At 36.8% G+C, this 17,084-nt stretch overlaps 1 protein-coding gene across 3 annotated transcripts in view; it reads left to right on the forward strand.

Annotated features, from left to right (window-relative positions):
- Positions 1-17,084, forward strand: part of BEND6 (BEN domain containing 6) — a 79,749-nt gene that overhangs the window by 28,307 nt on the left and 34,358 nt on the right. For 2 of the 3 annotated variants that reach the window (XM_077159240.1, XM_077159239.1), the window contains exon 5: positions 1,207-1,384. In XM_077159240.1, the coding sequence (XP_077015355.1) occupies positions 1,207-1,384 (178 nt within the window). Of the gene's footprint in view, positions 1-1,206; positions 1,385-8,177; positions 8,286-17,084 lie in introns of those variants that run through there. The other variant, XM_077159241.1, reaches the window with a different exon arrangement.

Genomic DNA, 17,084 nt, shown 5'->3' on the forward strand with positions numbered 1-17,084 from the left:
TCATAAGACATATTGGTCTCTAGTTTTCTTTTCTTGTCATACTTTTTTTCTTCATTTGGTATTACCAGTCTCATAAAACTAGTTGAAATGTGTTCCCTGCTCTTCTGGTTTTTGAAGAGCTTTTTAGGAATTGGTATTAATTCTTCTTTACATTATTGATAGAATTCAGTATTGAAGGCATTTGGGACTGAGATTTTCTCCGTGGGAAGTTTTTGTTTTGTTTATTTACCTGAACCAGGCTGTTCACTTGCAATGAGTCTAATCAAATCATCTATGTCTTCTTGAATCAGTTTTGGTAGTTTGTGTCTTTCTAGAGTATTTGTCCATTTCATCTATAATCCTGTTTATTCTGGAAGGTCAATAATGACATCACTCTTTGATTTTGATTCTAGTAATTTGAGTCTTCTCTCGTTTTACCTTGGTCAGTCTAGTTTGTCAGTTTTGTAGCTTTTCCAAAGAACCTGCCTTTGGTTTCATTAATTTTCTCTTTTATATATTCTGTATTTCAATTTCCATGCTAATCTCTATTATTTCCTCTCTTTTGTTTGCTTTAGATTTAGTTTGCTCTTATTTTTTTTTCAGTGTATTATAGGGAAAGGTTAGAAGCATACGAACATTTTTTTTTTTTTTTTGCATGGGCAGGCACCAGGAATCGAACCTGGGTCTCTGGCATGGCAGGCGAGAACTCTGCCTGCCGAGCCACCGTGGCCCGCCCTGAAGCATATAAACTTTTGTATATTGGTTTATATCTTGTCATCTTGCTAAGCTCCCCTATTTTATGTAATAATTTTTCTATGTATATTTATTGATGAAAGAAATAAATTCAACTAGTGAAGTCTCCTGCTCAAAGTCAGTTGCGTATCAGAAAATAGCCCAAATTTGCATGGCATTTGCTGATTCTACTCTGTTATGCTATTTTTCTGCTTTAGATTTTTCACTGAAGTTAGGTAGAAAGTCAGAATCTTGATTTCTACTTCACAAGAGGTACACGAACATGAATCTGTGATGTTCTTCTTTTATTCTGAGTTCATCTGGAGGGTGGGAAATGAAACTGATGCTAGATCTCTTGAAATGACCCAGTTCTTCTCCTGCAGCAGAAAGTGCCTGAGAGAACAGGAATTTGTAAGTCTGGTTAAGTCTCTTCAACAAATATAGTATGGGATAAATCTCTGATGATGCTATAAAGTTCCTTTTGCTGTTTTTTAGAGAGACCCATATTCGGGAAATGCCTTTCTGCCTGGTGAGAGCTCCAGTGAGGATGAAGAGCCTTTAACAGAATTGTCAAAGGAGGAATTATGCACCAAAATTAAAAACTTGAAACAAAAACTAACAAACACCCGGAAAGAAAACAGCCGACTCCGACAGTCTTTGGTCATGCTTCAAGGTAAACTCTGAGAAAATTTGACATTTTCGATGAAAAGGAAAATATGTGATAATGAAAGTTATTATAAATCAGCTGTCATGAGTGAAAATAACCAGTATGTTGATAACTCAAAATTCACATTTTAAGAAAACCTATGATTATATAATATAATAAGGAAATATTCTATTCAAGCTTCTAGTGTATTGTTTATAAAATTTTAGATTATTCCTACAAAATACTAAATGTTGTATTCATTTAATAATGTTCAATAGATATTTATTGAACATTTAGTACAAGCCATTCACTGTGGTAGTACCTATGAGAAAAAAGAAAAAACTAGTAAAACAGAGCAAATACATTCAGAATCTTAAGATGTACTTATCTCATTCACTTCTAAAAGAGAAAGTTCTAGAAAATGGGGCTTGTTATGATTCATTATTAACCAATGGAATTGGTGGTTCCAGGTGTTCAATTTGAGTTTTTGTTTTAGGGGGAGTAGCTCAGGACAGTAATCACATTTCTTTGGAGACATATAGACGAGAAAGATCAACCTAAGCAAATTAAAAAGCACCTGGTGTAGTAGCTTTTGATAAGAACCTGTGTTGTGTGGTAGCAATTCTTTTCCTCAAAAAATTAGGTTTGCTTTCCGTTTGTGATTAAGCACCATGTACTATTTTATACAGTTGAATATTTGGCAATTATGTACTGTATTGGGCAGCATGCTGTTGTAAAGCAGTAAATACACAGAACATTTTAAAAAGAAGGTCTCTCTCGCTGCTATATGCAAAATAAGTATACATGGCACATGAAAGAATGTGGGAAAGAATCATCCAGACCAAGATAATCTCAGCTTAGCCTATGGAGATGGCTGCAAAAATAAATATTTTTACAATATTTTGGGAGGCAGACTTGACAGAAAACAAAGTATAGTGATTGGTGAGGTTCACAGAGTAATAGTTCACATATTACCCTAAGAATATTTATTAAATTGGAGGTTGGATAGTTTTAAGTTGGGTCACATTGTGCATAGAAATAAGATGTTTATTGCATTAATAAGCCACAACCTCTTTATTTCTTCCCTTTTAATATTGCACTCTTGTAATGGATGTTTTTTCCTTGTGAGATTTTTAAGATTTTCAAAGAAAAGATAAGTCCATTTTTATATGAAAATTTAGAGTCAGTTGAAAAGCTAGTTTATAAAATTAGCATAAATTACTGCTTGAAAGCATGGATTTTGGAGTCATAAATCTTGGTTTGAATTCCAACTCTGCTTTTTAACTGTAGAGTTTTGGCCATGTCACTTTATTGTGCTCTTACCCCCAGCTTCAATTTCCTCATCTACAAAATGGGAACAATATATTATTTCCTTGTTGCCATGAGGACTAAATGAGATAATTAAGAGAAATGTTTTACCCAGTGCCTGGCGATAGATGCTCAGTAATGCTCTTTATTAATATTATTGTCACTTGTTTTAATCACTGGCACCAGAACCTGATGCATAAGCTAAAAAAAAAATAAAATTATAGGCCAATTTCTGTTATAAACATAGATCAGAAAATTCTAGATGAAAGAGTAGCAAATAAGGTTCAATTGAATCTGAACAGAATCACTTACTATAACCAAATAGGGTTTCCTTTCTCTCCCACATGCAAGAATTATTTCACTCTTTCTCCTCTCTCTGCCACTCTCTTATCTTCGCTCTCAGTTCATAACTTTGCTTTCTACTTCACTGAGAAATTGGAGGATAAGAAAAGACTCTCATTTCCCTGTACCTGTGCTGATAGACTCCAGTTTCTTTTTTGTTACTCATAGTTGACCTATTCATACTCCTACCCAAAAGCAGACTCTCTCTACTTGTGCACCAGTTCCATCCCCTTTCACCTAATCAAGGACAATGCTTCAGCAATCCTCCCTACTTTCTCCTGCATGACCAGGTTCTTTTCAAATGGATCAGTCCCATTATTTTTAGACATGGTACTATTTCTCCATTAAAAAAAAAAACCTCTTTCAATCCATTTGCTTCTCCATCTTCCATCCTTTTTCTCTCTTTCCCTTTATAGCAAAGCTCCTTAAAAGATTTAACTATATGCATACACACTGTACTAGTTTGCTGATGCTGTCAGAAAGCAATATACCAGAATGGAATGGCTTTTAAAAAGGGAATTTATTAAGTTATAAATTTATAGTCTTAATGCCAAGAAAATGTCAAAACTAAGGCACCAATGAGAGGTTACCGTCACTCAAGAAAGGCTGATGCCATCTGGAACACCTCTGTGAGCTGGGAAGGCATGTGGCTGGCATCTGCTGGTCCCTTGCTCCTGGGCTCCGTTACTTTCAGCCTCTGTTTCCTGTGGCATTTCCTCACTTGGCATCTGTGAGGCTTCACTGAGTTCCTCTGGGACACAACTCTGGGTTCTGGCTTGCTTGACATCTCATAGGAAGACACATGGTGACATCTTCTAGGCCCTGCCACTCTGAACATCTGGGTCTCCTGTTGGCTATGTCAGCTCTGAAGCATCTGTTCTCCAAGTGTCTGCATCTGCTCTCTACTTTCTCTAAAATGTTTAGTCTTTTGAAGGACTCCAGTAAACTAATCAAGACCCACCCACATAGGCAGAGTCACATGTCCAGCTAATCAAAAAGTCTTACACCCACAATTGGGTGTGTCATGTCTCCATGGAGATAATGTAATCAAAAGTTTCTACCCTACAATATTGAATCAGGATTAAAAGAAACAGCCACCCCAACAAGATTGCATCAGGATTAAAACATTGCTTTTCTGGGGTACATAATAGTTTCAAACCAGCACACACACTCTCTTCAGTTTTCCCTTTTGGTCTCTCTGGATCCCATGCCACTTATGTGATTATCATTCCATTGTACTCCTCTTCTCAAGATCACCAGTAACCTTCTCACTGCTAAACCCAATGGTCATTTCTCAATTGTCATCGTAAATGACATGGGTAGCATTTGTTTGACAATCTCTCTTTCCTTGAAAGACTCCAGGACGCCACATTCATCAGTTTTCTTCTTTCATTGCTGTTCTTTCCATCTCAGTCTATTTGGATGATTCCTTTCATTATCCCACCCTGTAAAATATTTGATGATGCCCTAGGCTCAGTCCTAGACTTCTTTCTTTTCTATCTGCATTTACCTCCTAGGTGATCCTATCCAATCATGTATCATTAGAATCCATCCATAAGCTATGATTTTCTGATTTATGAACACCACTCGGACATTGCCCTTAAACTCCAGATTCATTGTCCAACTGTGTCCTTCACCTGACTAGTAGGCATCTCAGACATTCCTGACCTTTCTCAGCCTATTTCTTTCTTCCTCATTATGAGTAATGGTAACTTCATTATTCCACTTTTTTTGGCCAAAAGCCATGATGTTTTCTTAATTTCTTTATCTCTTTAAGAGCCCACAACAGTTTCATCAGCAAATCTACTGGCTTTACCTCCAAAGTATTTCTGGAATTTAATCACTTTTTGCCACCCCCACTATTGCTACTCTGGCCCAAGCCACCATTATCTCTCACTTAGATTATTTCAGTGACCTCCTAACTAATTTCCCTACTTCTGCTTTTGCTCCTCTGCACTCTATTCTCAACTCAGCAGCAAGAACGATCCTGTTCATGTCATTCCTCTTTTCAGAACCCTCCAATAGATTCCTGCCTCACTCAGCAAAAAGTAATGACCCTATTATGATGGCTACATCATTGTGACCTGGCCATCTCCCCTCTATTTATCTTCTGGCCTTATTTTTTTCTCCTCTCCCCTATCTTCTCTCTAACCTAGCCCACTGGATACTTGCTTTTAGTATCTGGCCTCTCCCTCTGCCTGAAATATTCTTCCTCCAGATATCCACATGGCTTGCACCCTCAGTTCCTTCATATCCTCACTCCAAATTCATCTTTTACCTTGCCTACTTCATCCATCTAGAATTTTAACCTCTATCCTCCCCCTTAACATTTTATATCCCTTTTCCTGCTTTGTTTCTCTTGGCATTTATAACTATATATAACCTATTGTATATTTAATAATGTTTCTGTTCAACCCCCACTACCACACCCTATACACACATATTACAATATAACTCTAGATACCAACGAATAAATTTGGATATTTTCTGTATTTCAAGCAACAGGGATAATCAGAAACTGCCTGCTGCCACAGCAGTGTTCATTTATTTATTCATTCATTCAGTAAATATTTATAGAGTTCCTACTATATGTCAGGCACAATTCTAAGTACCTAGGAAAACCAGCAAACAAAACAAAAATCTATGACCTCATGGAACTTACAGTCTAGTGGAAGGAGACCATCAAAAACATTAAAAATAATAATTAAGTAAATTATATAATATGTTAGAAGGTGATTAGTGCTATGGAAAATATGAAGACGGTAAAGAAGGAAAGCTATCTGAGGGAGAGGAGGTGGTTTATAATTTTAAATAGCATGGTCAGGTAGGTCTCTTTGGGAAGTGACAGCTAGGAACAAGGAAGGTATCAGAAAGGTGAAATTTTGTATGTAATCCAAACAAAAAAGTGGTCTGAGACAACAGTACATGCTAATTATTTATCTTTTGCTCAGTAATGTTCCCAATAACTCTTGTTTCTCTATTTATAAAGTCTACTAAATAAGAAAAATGACAGAATGTACATGCCATTCTAGATATTCAGAATGACAAATGAGTATGCTATATGGGTATGTTAAAGACTTAAAACGTCTTATAATGTTTATAAGATCCATTCGCATCACAATAAGATGTGAAAAGAAATGATCTATCTTTTGTATAGAAGGCTATTTAAATGGCATTGTTTATAGAAAATGAATGTCCACCTAGGAAAAACAAAGCATCAACTAAAATCTCATTTCTTGTAAGTAATGAGATTTGAGTAGAGTAAAAAAAACAATAAGTTTTTTCTACCTTCTTTTAGATATGGCAGAAAGCTTTATTTAAACATGTGTGAATCTCTCTCCTCTCTTGAAAAAAAAATATTTAAAAGGCATAGAAGCACTAGAACCAAGGAAACATAGCAAATAAAAGATGCCAATAACATTTTAGAAGCTGAAAAGCAGATGGATTAACTGCTTGTTGAAGAGTGCTTTGAAAACTATTGCTTTTTTATTTCTTTGTTTTGTATATATGTTATACTACCCAATAAAATAGTTTTTAAAAATTGGGAGAAGGATCAAAAAAGAAGGAGGAGTTATAATAGAGAGGATAGGATTTAACAAATAAATATGACTGCTGAATCTTTCTAATGATTATTTCTTTTTAGTCTCCAGTGTCTTAGAGCAGTTAGAAGGAAAAACCTGAAATTGTAAAACTGTAACTCATACCAAACTCTGAAATCTGTTTTAGAACTACTTGTTACAGTGTACTTAGAAATTTATTCATTTTTGTATATATGTTTATATTTCATAATAAAAAATGTTTTTTAAAAAGAAAAAAGCAGATGGATTAGTAGTGACTGACTTAATCTGGGAAAGCTGAAAGCTCAGTGTTTTTAATGGGGTGGGGAAGGGATAGAGTCAGAGAAGTTAAAAAATAAGCCAAATCATACCACAGAAGGGTTCAAGAAACTGTGGTAGTGCTGGTTGTCTTAAAAAATGGAAGTTTAATTGAAAAACCTACATAAAGATACCTTCAATCAACAAATTCACAAATAAATCTTCCTGTGTGGTCTGCAACAACTGTTCCTTCACCGTAGCAGAAGCTGGAGGTTTTCTCTCAGGAGAGACTCTGTCAAAGCCTACTAATTCAGGAACACTGGCCATAGTCAAGAGAGGGGTGTGATTTTTTGAGGAAATCCTCTAACAAAAAAAACAGAGATCAAAACAAATAGAAAAATGGGCAGGCAATGGTGGTGCAGTGGCAGAGTTCTTGTCTGCTGTGCCGGAGACCCAGTTCATTTCCCAGTACCTGACTATGTTAAAAAAAAAAGAAAAAAATATATAGAAAAATAAACTCAGAGGAAACAGAGACAACACAGGGAGCAGAAGAAAACTCCACTAAGAAAAGATTTTGCAACCATTAAATAAAAGCAGGGTAGTTTAAAAAGGAAATATTCAAAGAACAAGGAAGGGAGCCCTACAAATTCAGTACAATGATTGTCAGTTAAAGTTAGGAAAATCTTGTAAATAGAGCATTAAAGACAAATAAAAAGAAATATAAGAGATTAGGAAAACATAGTCCAGGATGTATAATATCCAAAGACTATGAGATCCTGAATTAGATAAGAAGGAAGAGAAGTAATACAATAAAGAACAGCTAACTCAACAGCAAAAAAGACAAATAATTTAAAAATGGGTGAAGGTCTTAAAATGATCATGGTGATGAGTACATAACTATGTGATGATATTGTGAGCCATTGATTATACACCATGTATGGACTGTACGTGTGTAAAGATTTGGCAATAAGAACATTTTTTAAAAATAGAGAACTAGAATTAGAAGTAGAGCTTGAAGATGTGACTGGATTGCTGCAATCTTCTGATAAAATTTAGCAGATGAGGAATTGCTTTTTATTGGTGAACAAAGAAAGTAGTTTCTTGGGATGGAATCTACTTCTGGTGAAGATGCTGCAAACGTTGTTGAAATGACAGCAGAGGATTTAGAATATTCCATAAGCTTACATGATAAAGCAGTAGCAGGGTTTGAGAGTATTGATTCCAATTTTGAAAGATGTGCTATTGTAAATACATGTTATCAAACAGCATCACATGCTATATATAGAACATAGAGAAATGTTTCATGAACAGAAGAGTGACCAATGCTTCAGACTTCATTGTTGTCTTATTTTAAGAAACTGCCACAGCCACCTGACTGACCACTGACCCTTCAGCAACCACCACCCTGGACAGCCAACAAGACCCTCCTCCAGCAAAAAGATTGCAACTCACTAAAGGCTCAGATGATGGTTAGCATTTTTAGCAATAAAGTATGTTTTTATTTAAAGTGTGCATGTTGTTCTTTTAGTCATAATGCTAGTGCACACTTAATACTCTACAGTATAAACATACATGTTTTTTGTATGCTGTATGGCGAGGGTCACATTTCATTCTTTTTCCATGTGAGTATTCCCTTATTGCAGCACCATTCGTTGAAATTTTGTTTTTGTTTGTTTGTTTGCTTGTTTTTCGGGGGGAGGAGGGAAGTGCATGGGCCAGAAATCGAACCCAGGTCTCCCACATGGCAGGCAGGAATTCTACCACTAAACTACCCTCATACCCCCTAAACAGAACTTTTATATGTGCTAGGAAACCAAAAAATCCGTGTGATTTGCTTTATTGAAATATTTGCTTTATTGCAGTGGTTTAAAACCCACCATATCTCCAGGGTATGCCTGTACACGTCTTGGTGGATGTATTTACTCTTTTTTTTCCCTTAGGTATATACCTAGGAGTGGAAAGGTAGATGAGTCAGAAGGTAGGTGTATTTTAATTTTAGTAGATAGTACTAGACAGTTTTTTAAAGCTGATTGTACCAGTTATCAATTTACAGCCTCTCAGCTCCAAAAATCCACTCTTAATTGCCTTCTCTGCAGTGATGGGGATTCACCATGCAAACATTTCCCTTTTGCCACCTAGTGTAATGTTAGGCTTTGTCAGTAAAGAGCACTGGCAAGCCACTACAGGAGAAAGGGGCTTCTCCTCCTGGTTCTTAAGTGTTCGCTTGGTAGGTTCCTGAAGCACATAGCTTCTGCAGCCTTTGGCAACAAGAAACACACAGCACATCCACATGAGTGGCTTCCTCTAGCACCCCAGAGAGCAACTTTCCAGTACACCACCCCTGTGGGCAGTTTTCCAGCAACTTCCACAATGCAGCATCTCTCCATGGATGGCTTCTTTGGGCACCCAAAAGGAGGGCTTCCCAGTGCACGTCAGTGAACTTCAGTGAGCGTCTTTATCAGAGAGTGGGTCACAACACACTCTCTCCAACAAAGTATAGAGTTCAGCCTGGTGGCAGAAGGTGAAGGTTGAGACCTTAGCCAAATTTCTTCTTTCCTTGGGTGCTCTACCTCAGTTCTAGAGGTAGTGTCTGCTTTCTATATCTGCTATTACTGTATTCTTTAGAGTTCTCTTTACCCCATTAGTATACAATCTCCTTTTATATATCTCTGTATTAAAAAAATGAATGAAGGACTTGAACAAACATTTCTTCAAAGAAAATATACAACTGGCCATTAAGCAAGTGAAAAGATGCTCAGCGTTCATTGACTGTTAAGGAAATGCAAGTCAAAACCATAATGGATGCCCCATTTCACACTCACTAGAATGTTGATTATGTTAAAAATGGAAAATACTTGTTGGCAAGGTTGTAAAGTAAATTGGAACATTTGTGCATTGCTGGTAGAAATGTAAAACGTGTAGTTGCTAAAGGAAACAATTTGACAGTTCCTCAAAAAGTTAAACATAAAATAACCATGTTAATCAGCAAGTCTGCTTTTACATATATACCCAAAAGAGCTGAAAATTGGGAATTGAACAGATTTGTATATCACCGTTCATAGCAGCATAATTCGCAATCGCCAAATAACCTGAAAAATATCCAAGTGTTCATAAACAAATGAATGGCTAAACAAAATGTGACATATACCTACAATGGAATATTATTCAGCCATAAAAAGGAATAGAAAAAAAAGGGGGGGAGGCAACTGTGACTCAGTGGCAGAGTTTTCACTGCCGTGACAGAGACCTGGGTTTAATTCCTGGTGCCTGCCCATGTAAAAAAATAAAAAATAAAAAGGAATGAAATGTGTATGAACCTTGAAAACATTATGCTAACTGAAAAAAGTCAGACATAAATGGACAAATATCACATGACTACACTTATATGAAATACCTAAAATGGCAGATGGCTAGAAATAGAAAGTGGATGAGAAACTACCAGTGGCTGGAGGAAGGGGGAATGGAAATTTCCTGCTTAATGGGCACAGAGTTTCTGTTTGAGGTGATAGAAAAGATAAGGTAATGGATTATGATTATGGCAGCATAACATTGTAAAAGTAATTAATGTCACTGAATCATACAATTAAAATTCTGTTTTTATTTTATATAGATGTGTCTTAGATAATCATGGCTGCTGTAACAAAATACAACAAACATTTTGGCTTAAGTAACAGAAACATATTATCTCACACCTTTGGACGTTAGAAGTCCCAGACCAGGGTGGTAGTAGGGCCCTGCTTTTTCTGAAGTCTGTAGTTTTCTGATGGTGGCTTGCTGGCAATCCGTATTTCAATCTCTGCCTCTGTCAGAGAAATGGCCATTTCTCTCCCCGTATGTCTCCTGTGTTCAAATTTCCTCTGCTTATAAGACCCTGATCATACTGGATTAGGGCCCACCTAATAACATTTTCCAATGTCAATTTGCAAATGAGTTCACGTTCAAATGACCAGGGTTTAGGACTTAAACATGTCTTTTTGGAGGGACATGATTCAATCTATAACAAGTGTTACCACAATTTAAAAATGAATTAATTAAAAGAGAAAAAAGGAAATAATACAGCAAATTTCCAGACTGAAAGAAAAAAATTTCTGGCTTGAAATAAACCACCAAGATCCCAACACAATTAATGCAGAGGGACTTGCCCAGTGCATAACATTGTGGTATTTCAACACCAGAAGTAAAGAGAAGATCCAAAAGTCTTCAGACAGAACAAGCTAACAGACTCATGATTGAAAAAGTGACATGGGACTTTGGCCAGCAACACTGGATGTGCAAATATAATAAAGCAATGCCTTCAGAATTGTGAAGAGAAATTATTTAACATAAAATTCTATATCCAGTGAAATTATTTAACCAATAATTGGTACAATTGGTACCTTGAGGGTACAATGATAAGATTTTTGCACTTACAAAGTCTCAAGAATGTATCTCCCATGCTTCCTTTTACAGAAAGTTAAAGGAGAATGTTCTCCAACAAATTGAGAGAGTAAACCTAAAAAGAAAAAAATGACATCCAGAAAACAGAAGATCCCAGAAAAACAATGAAGGAGAGCTCCAGGCTAACAAGTATACAGTGACGTGCAGAGCAGCTAGTCCAGATTAGTGGAGGAGTATAGAGGGATATCTCCAAGAAAAAGATGAAGATACTCAATGATGTAATGTTTCCAACCTTACCGAGAAGAAATTTTACACTTCTGGTAGAAAATTTTAAAATGTGTTAGTTTCATAGCGTCATCACATAGCTGTGCATTCATCATCACAATGGATTTTTTAACACTTTCATTACTAATGGTATGTGAATATGTAATATATCTCAATAAAATTTCATTAAAAAGATAAGCCTGGAAAAAATGTGGTAGTGACAGAAGCATTGAAAATATAAGTAGTTAACTAAAAAATGAGACAATTATTAACTCCAAGAAAACAAGTTTTAAAGGATGGGAATTGGTAATGTTTTTTTAATTTCTTTTTCTTGAGTTTTTAAAAATTTTTTTTTAACTCTGAAATATAACATATACAAAAAAAAGCAACAATTTCCAAGTACATTTTAACAAGTAGTTATACCACAGATTGTAAATTTGGTATGGGTTACATTTCCACGATTTTTCATTGTTTCTTCTAGCTGCTCAAAGACACTGGAGACCAACAGAAATATAAATATAATGATTCAGCAGTCATACTCATTTGTTAAATCCTATGTTGTCTGTTATACTCCTCATTCTCTTTAAATAACATATATATATATATATATATATATATATATATATATAAGCAATAAATTTTACAGTACATTACCACAGTTAGTTGTAGAACAGATTCCAGAGTTTGGTATGGGTCACAATTCCATAAGTTTAGGTTTTCATTTCTAGCTGCTCTAAGGTACTGGGGACTAAAAGAAATATCAGTATAATGATTCAGCACTTACACACATTTGTTAAACCCGACCTTCTCTGTATAACTCCACCATCACCTTTATCTTTCTCCCACTCTGTAGGGGTATTTGGGCTATTCCCATTCTAACTTTTTTATGTTGGAAAGGGCTGTCAATAATATGGGATGGGGGATGGAGCTAGTTGATGTTCTACAGGGGCAGGCTCCTCTGCATTTCTGGACTTATCTGGTCCAGGGACCCATCTGGAGGTTGTAGGCATGGGAAAGTTACCCTAGTGCATGGAAACTTTGTAGAATTTTATATAATGCCCTAGGTATTCTTTAGGATTGGCAGTAATGGTTTTGGTTTGGGATTGGCAAATTGTTTTAGGTCGCAATGTCTAACTGAAGCATGCATAAGCGTGACCTCCAGTGTAGCCACTCAATTCTCTTTGAACTCTCTCAGACACTGATACCTTATTTGTTACACTTCTTTTCCCCCTTTTGGCCAGGATGCCATTGTTGATCCCATGGCACCAGGGCAAGGCTTATCCCTGAGAGTCATCTCCCGTGCCTCCAGGGAGACTTTCATCCCTGAATGTCATGTCCCATGTAGGGGGGAGGACAATGATTTCACTTGCAGAGTTGGGTTTAGAGAGAGAGGCCACATCTGAGCAACAAAAGAGATCCTCTGGAGGTGACTCTTAGGCATGTCTATAGGTGGGCTAAGCTCCTCCACTACGTACATAAGCTTCACAAGAGCAAGACTCATGATCAAGGGCTTGGCCTACTGATTTTGGTGTCCCTAATACTTGACATAGTTTCTGGGTAAACTTTACCTGGTGGTAAAGTTTAATAGTTCCATGTTTTTTCTCCCATCCTTCCAGGGGCTTTTCTAATACTTTTTTATTTATCTGCTTAAAATACTCTGGGTTGTATCCAGGCATCACATTAACCTATACATGATTAAAGCCTCTCATCTTATTCTGGCTCCCTGTGTTTGGAATGTTTAAATAATCTATCCAGACAGGTTGAGTTAGATTATGTGCTACAGAAAATTTAGGTTCTAGACATAATAAGCCTTTCTTCCTTTGGTCTGAAAGAGTAGGTGAAGTTCTAAAATGCAGGCAGTGTCTTTCTTACCCCTGTATTCTGAATTACCTTAATGCCAACCCGATTGGGTTCATTGTTATTTCTAAATACAAGATTATACATATTTAAAACAGCCCCTAAAAATCCGGAAATAACAATTACCACTCTGGACTAAATGTCACTGCTATAAAAGCTTATGGTAATAATATTTATATCACCACAGTAACATAAAAGACAATGTTTATTGAATTGGCAATTGTGTTACTATACTGGGATGGTAGAAAATGAGAAGAGATGTATGTATGTTTACATGTGATTACATATGTCTGTGAGTTTCTGTATATATTGGGGAAGGAGTTGAAAGATAGCTAAATCCTCATAGTGCATAGGTGGTAAATAAATAAATAATTATCTGAATCTGAAAAGAATCAAGAAATAGTTTTATATGCATATTATTTAAGACCTTTAAGGTAAATACCAGAAGAAATAGTTAAACAAATTGGAAATAGTTGCAAAAAAAAATTGAAATAGTAGCCTCTAGATGTGGTATATGGGCGATGAGTGACAGGGCAGAGGATTGCCTTTGTCATTATAAGCTGTTAATATTTTTTAAATGATAAATATGTGGAAGACTTCTGGTGAAGATGGTGGAGTTGGGAGCTCAAGAACTCAGTCCTTCCACTCAAACGACTATTAAACAGGCAGGAATTGTCTGAAGCAATTACTTTTCAAACTCCAGAGGCCAAAGAACACTATACAGCACCCAGGGGAAGAGTGGGTGGAAGATGCAGATAAATTACAGTAAAGATCTATAAATTGCTTTCTCCATATGGTAGCTACCAGCACCCATCCCCACGCTTGCAGCAGGCCATCAAAGGGTCTAGTCCCTGACTAGCTGCTAGAGACAGAAAGAGTCATAAAAATCATCTTCCCTAAGAATAGGGGTGGGCACAAATGTACAGCTTTTGGTTAGTGAATTCGGAACACTGGGTCCCAGCTCTGAGGGTTGCTATTGTTTCAACCCACCCCAAGGAAGGCAGCAGGTAGCTATTGTTTCAACCTTCCCCAGACAGGGCAGAGACTGTGGAGACTTAAAGACACAGTACTTCCTCATAATTGTGAGGGATAGATAGCTGAAGGACTGTGTTTGCTGGGCAGGCCAGGCCAGCTCAGCTTTGGAGAGCCATGGACAAGCTATTGGTGCTTTTCCTGACCCCCACCACAGGGCATTTGGGGCCAGTCTGTGCCCCTTAGTGAGTCCCTGGCCTTGTTTAGGCTAGGAAAGACCAACTTGGAAAAGTTCTGCCTATCCTCCTCCCAGAACTTGAGATAATGGAGGGAGCGGAAAAAGCTATAGAGGTAGATAGCCTTGAACCAAGGCTTGCTTGCTTCAAATATCCAGGAGAGGGACAACCAAATTCCTATAAACAGAGGAAGTTCGAAAACTAACAAGCAAACAACCAGGACAAGACAGAGACCCAGTAAAATAGGGAAAACCCTGAACACTGCACTTGCCTTGGGCAGACCTTCCTGATAGGAGGACTGAAGCTCAAGAAAATCTCTGTCTTATGATCAGCTGTTTACAAAACTAAGAAACAAACATCACAGGGAGTAAATCCTAGAGTTAACATTTTTAAATATTAAAATGTACAGTGTGCAACAAAAGAGTACAAGACAAATAAAGAAACAGGAAATGATGGATCATCCAAAGGAAGAGGATAAAAATAAAGAACACACCAATGAAGTATGCCAGCATGTGGACATATGTGCTGTTTTGAAGCTGTTAAGTACTCCAGAAAAGCCATACTATTTTAATCCAGTCTTGTGAGGACAGACCTATTGTTGGGTGGACCTCTTGATTAGGTTGTTTCCAAGATATGATCTGCCCATTTCTGGGTAGGACCCTTAGATTCGGTTGTTTCCATGAAGATGTGATCCTGCCCATTCAAGGTGGGTCTTATTCAGCTTACTGGATTCCTTTAAGAGAGCCAACACAGAGAGCACAGAGGGGAAACCAATAGACAGATGTCTGGAGATGCAAAAGGAATATGCCCCAGGAGACACCAGAAGCTGAAAGAGCTGTTTGAAACCAGAACTCAGGAGAGAAGGGTCAGCACATGTTGCCATGTGCCTTCCAAAGTGACAGAGAAATGCCAGATGCAATCAGCCTTTCTTGAGTGAAGGCATTCTCTTGTCAGTGCCTTAATTTCATGGCCTTAGAATTGTAACTTGTAACTTAGTAAGTCCCCTTTATAAAGTCAATCCATTTCTGGTATATTGTATTCCAGCAGCTTTAGCAAGCCAAGCAAAGTTTTTTAAAAATCATCTTAAAGATGTTCAAGGAGATGTGGAAAGTCCAGAGAAGAATTAAAGAATTTGAGAAAATAATGAATGAACAATATGAGCGTGCAATTAAAGAGATAGAAATTTTAAAAAGAACTCCTGGAATTAAAGACCATAATAACTGAAATGAAGAATGCCCAGGAGGGTTTCAAGAGCAGATTGGAGTTGGCAGAAGATAAAATTAGTGGACTCAAAGACAAGACACTTGAAATGAGTCAAACTGAGAAGCAGAAAGAAAAAAAGAAATATTAAAAGCAAAAATACCGTAAGACAGCCATGGGACATCATTAAACACATTATAGGAGTTCCAGAAGGAGAAGAAATAGAGAAAAAGACAGAGGAGTAGTAAAAATAAATAAATAATAATAATAGAGAATGTTCAAAACTTAGTAAAAGAAGTGAATAAGCACATCAAAGGAGCTCAGGGAACACCAAACAGGATAAATATTGCAAAAAATACACTCTATCATATACTGTCCTCCATCAAATGCAGAGGACAAGGAGAGAATTCTGAAAGCTGCAAGACAAAGACAAAAACAAAATGTTACATACAAGGGAGTCCCAATTAAATTGAGTGCTGATTTCACCTCAGAAATCAAGGGGGCAAGAAGGGAGAGGGTAGAAATACTTAAAGTATTGAAGGAAAACAACTGCCAGCCAAGAATGTGATACCCAGCAAGACTTTCTTTCAAAAATTAGGAAGAGGGCGGTGTAATGGTGGGTCAGTGGCAAGTTCTTGCCTGCCAGGCCAGAGACCGGGTTCAATTCCTAGTGCCTGCCCATGCAAAAAAAGGGGGTGGGAGAGATTAAGATATTCTCAGATAAGCAAAAATTAAGGGAGTTTATCACCACTAGACCTTCCCTGGTACAAGCAGTGCTAGTGGGAGTTATTCAGAATGAAACGAAAGGACACTAGACAGTGGTTCAAAGTAGCATAAAGAAATAAAAACCTGTGGAAAGGTAACCATTTGATAATTATAAATTCCAGTAGCATTTTACTGTATTGTTTGGTATATAACTCCACTTCTTACTTCCTACAGGTGATAAAATGTAAACGCATAAAAAGTAATGGTAAATCCACATTTTTGAACATACAATGTACAAAGATAAAAGTGGTAACAAGTTAAAAAAAATGGTGGTGGGGAAGAGGAGTATAGGAAATGTTTTTGTGCATGCTACTGAAGTTAAGTTGGCATTAAACCAAAAATAATCCTTATATATTTAGGATGTTAAATTTTAACCCCATGATAATGACAAGGAAAACAAATGAAAAATACAACCAGATAGAAATGAGAAGTCACTCAAAATGATATAACACAAGAAAGCAAATAAATATAAAACTAGGCTTCAGCATATGTTATGGGCAAAAAAGGTCTAAGATAAATGCAGGAGAAAATCCTGTATTATCAAAGTAGTAACTTTAAATGCAATGGATTAAACTCTCCATTCAAAATCAG

This window comes from Tamandua tetradactyla, chromosome 5 (assembly GCF_023851605.1).
Source record: "Tamandua tetradactyla isolate mTamTet1 chromosome 5, mTamTet1.pri, whole genome shotgun sequence".
NCBI classification, from domain to species: domain Eukaryota; kingdom Metazoa; phylum Chordata; class Mammalia; order Pilosa; family Myrmecophagidae; genus Tamandua; species Tamandua tetradactyla.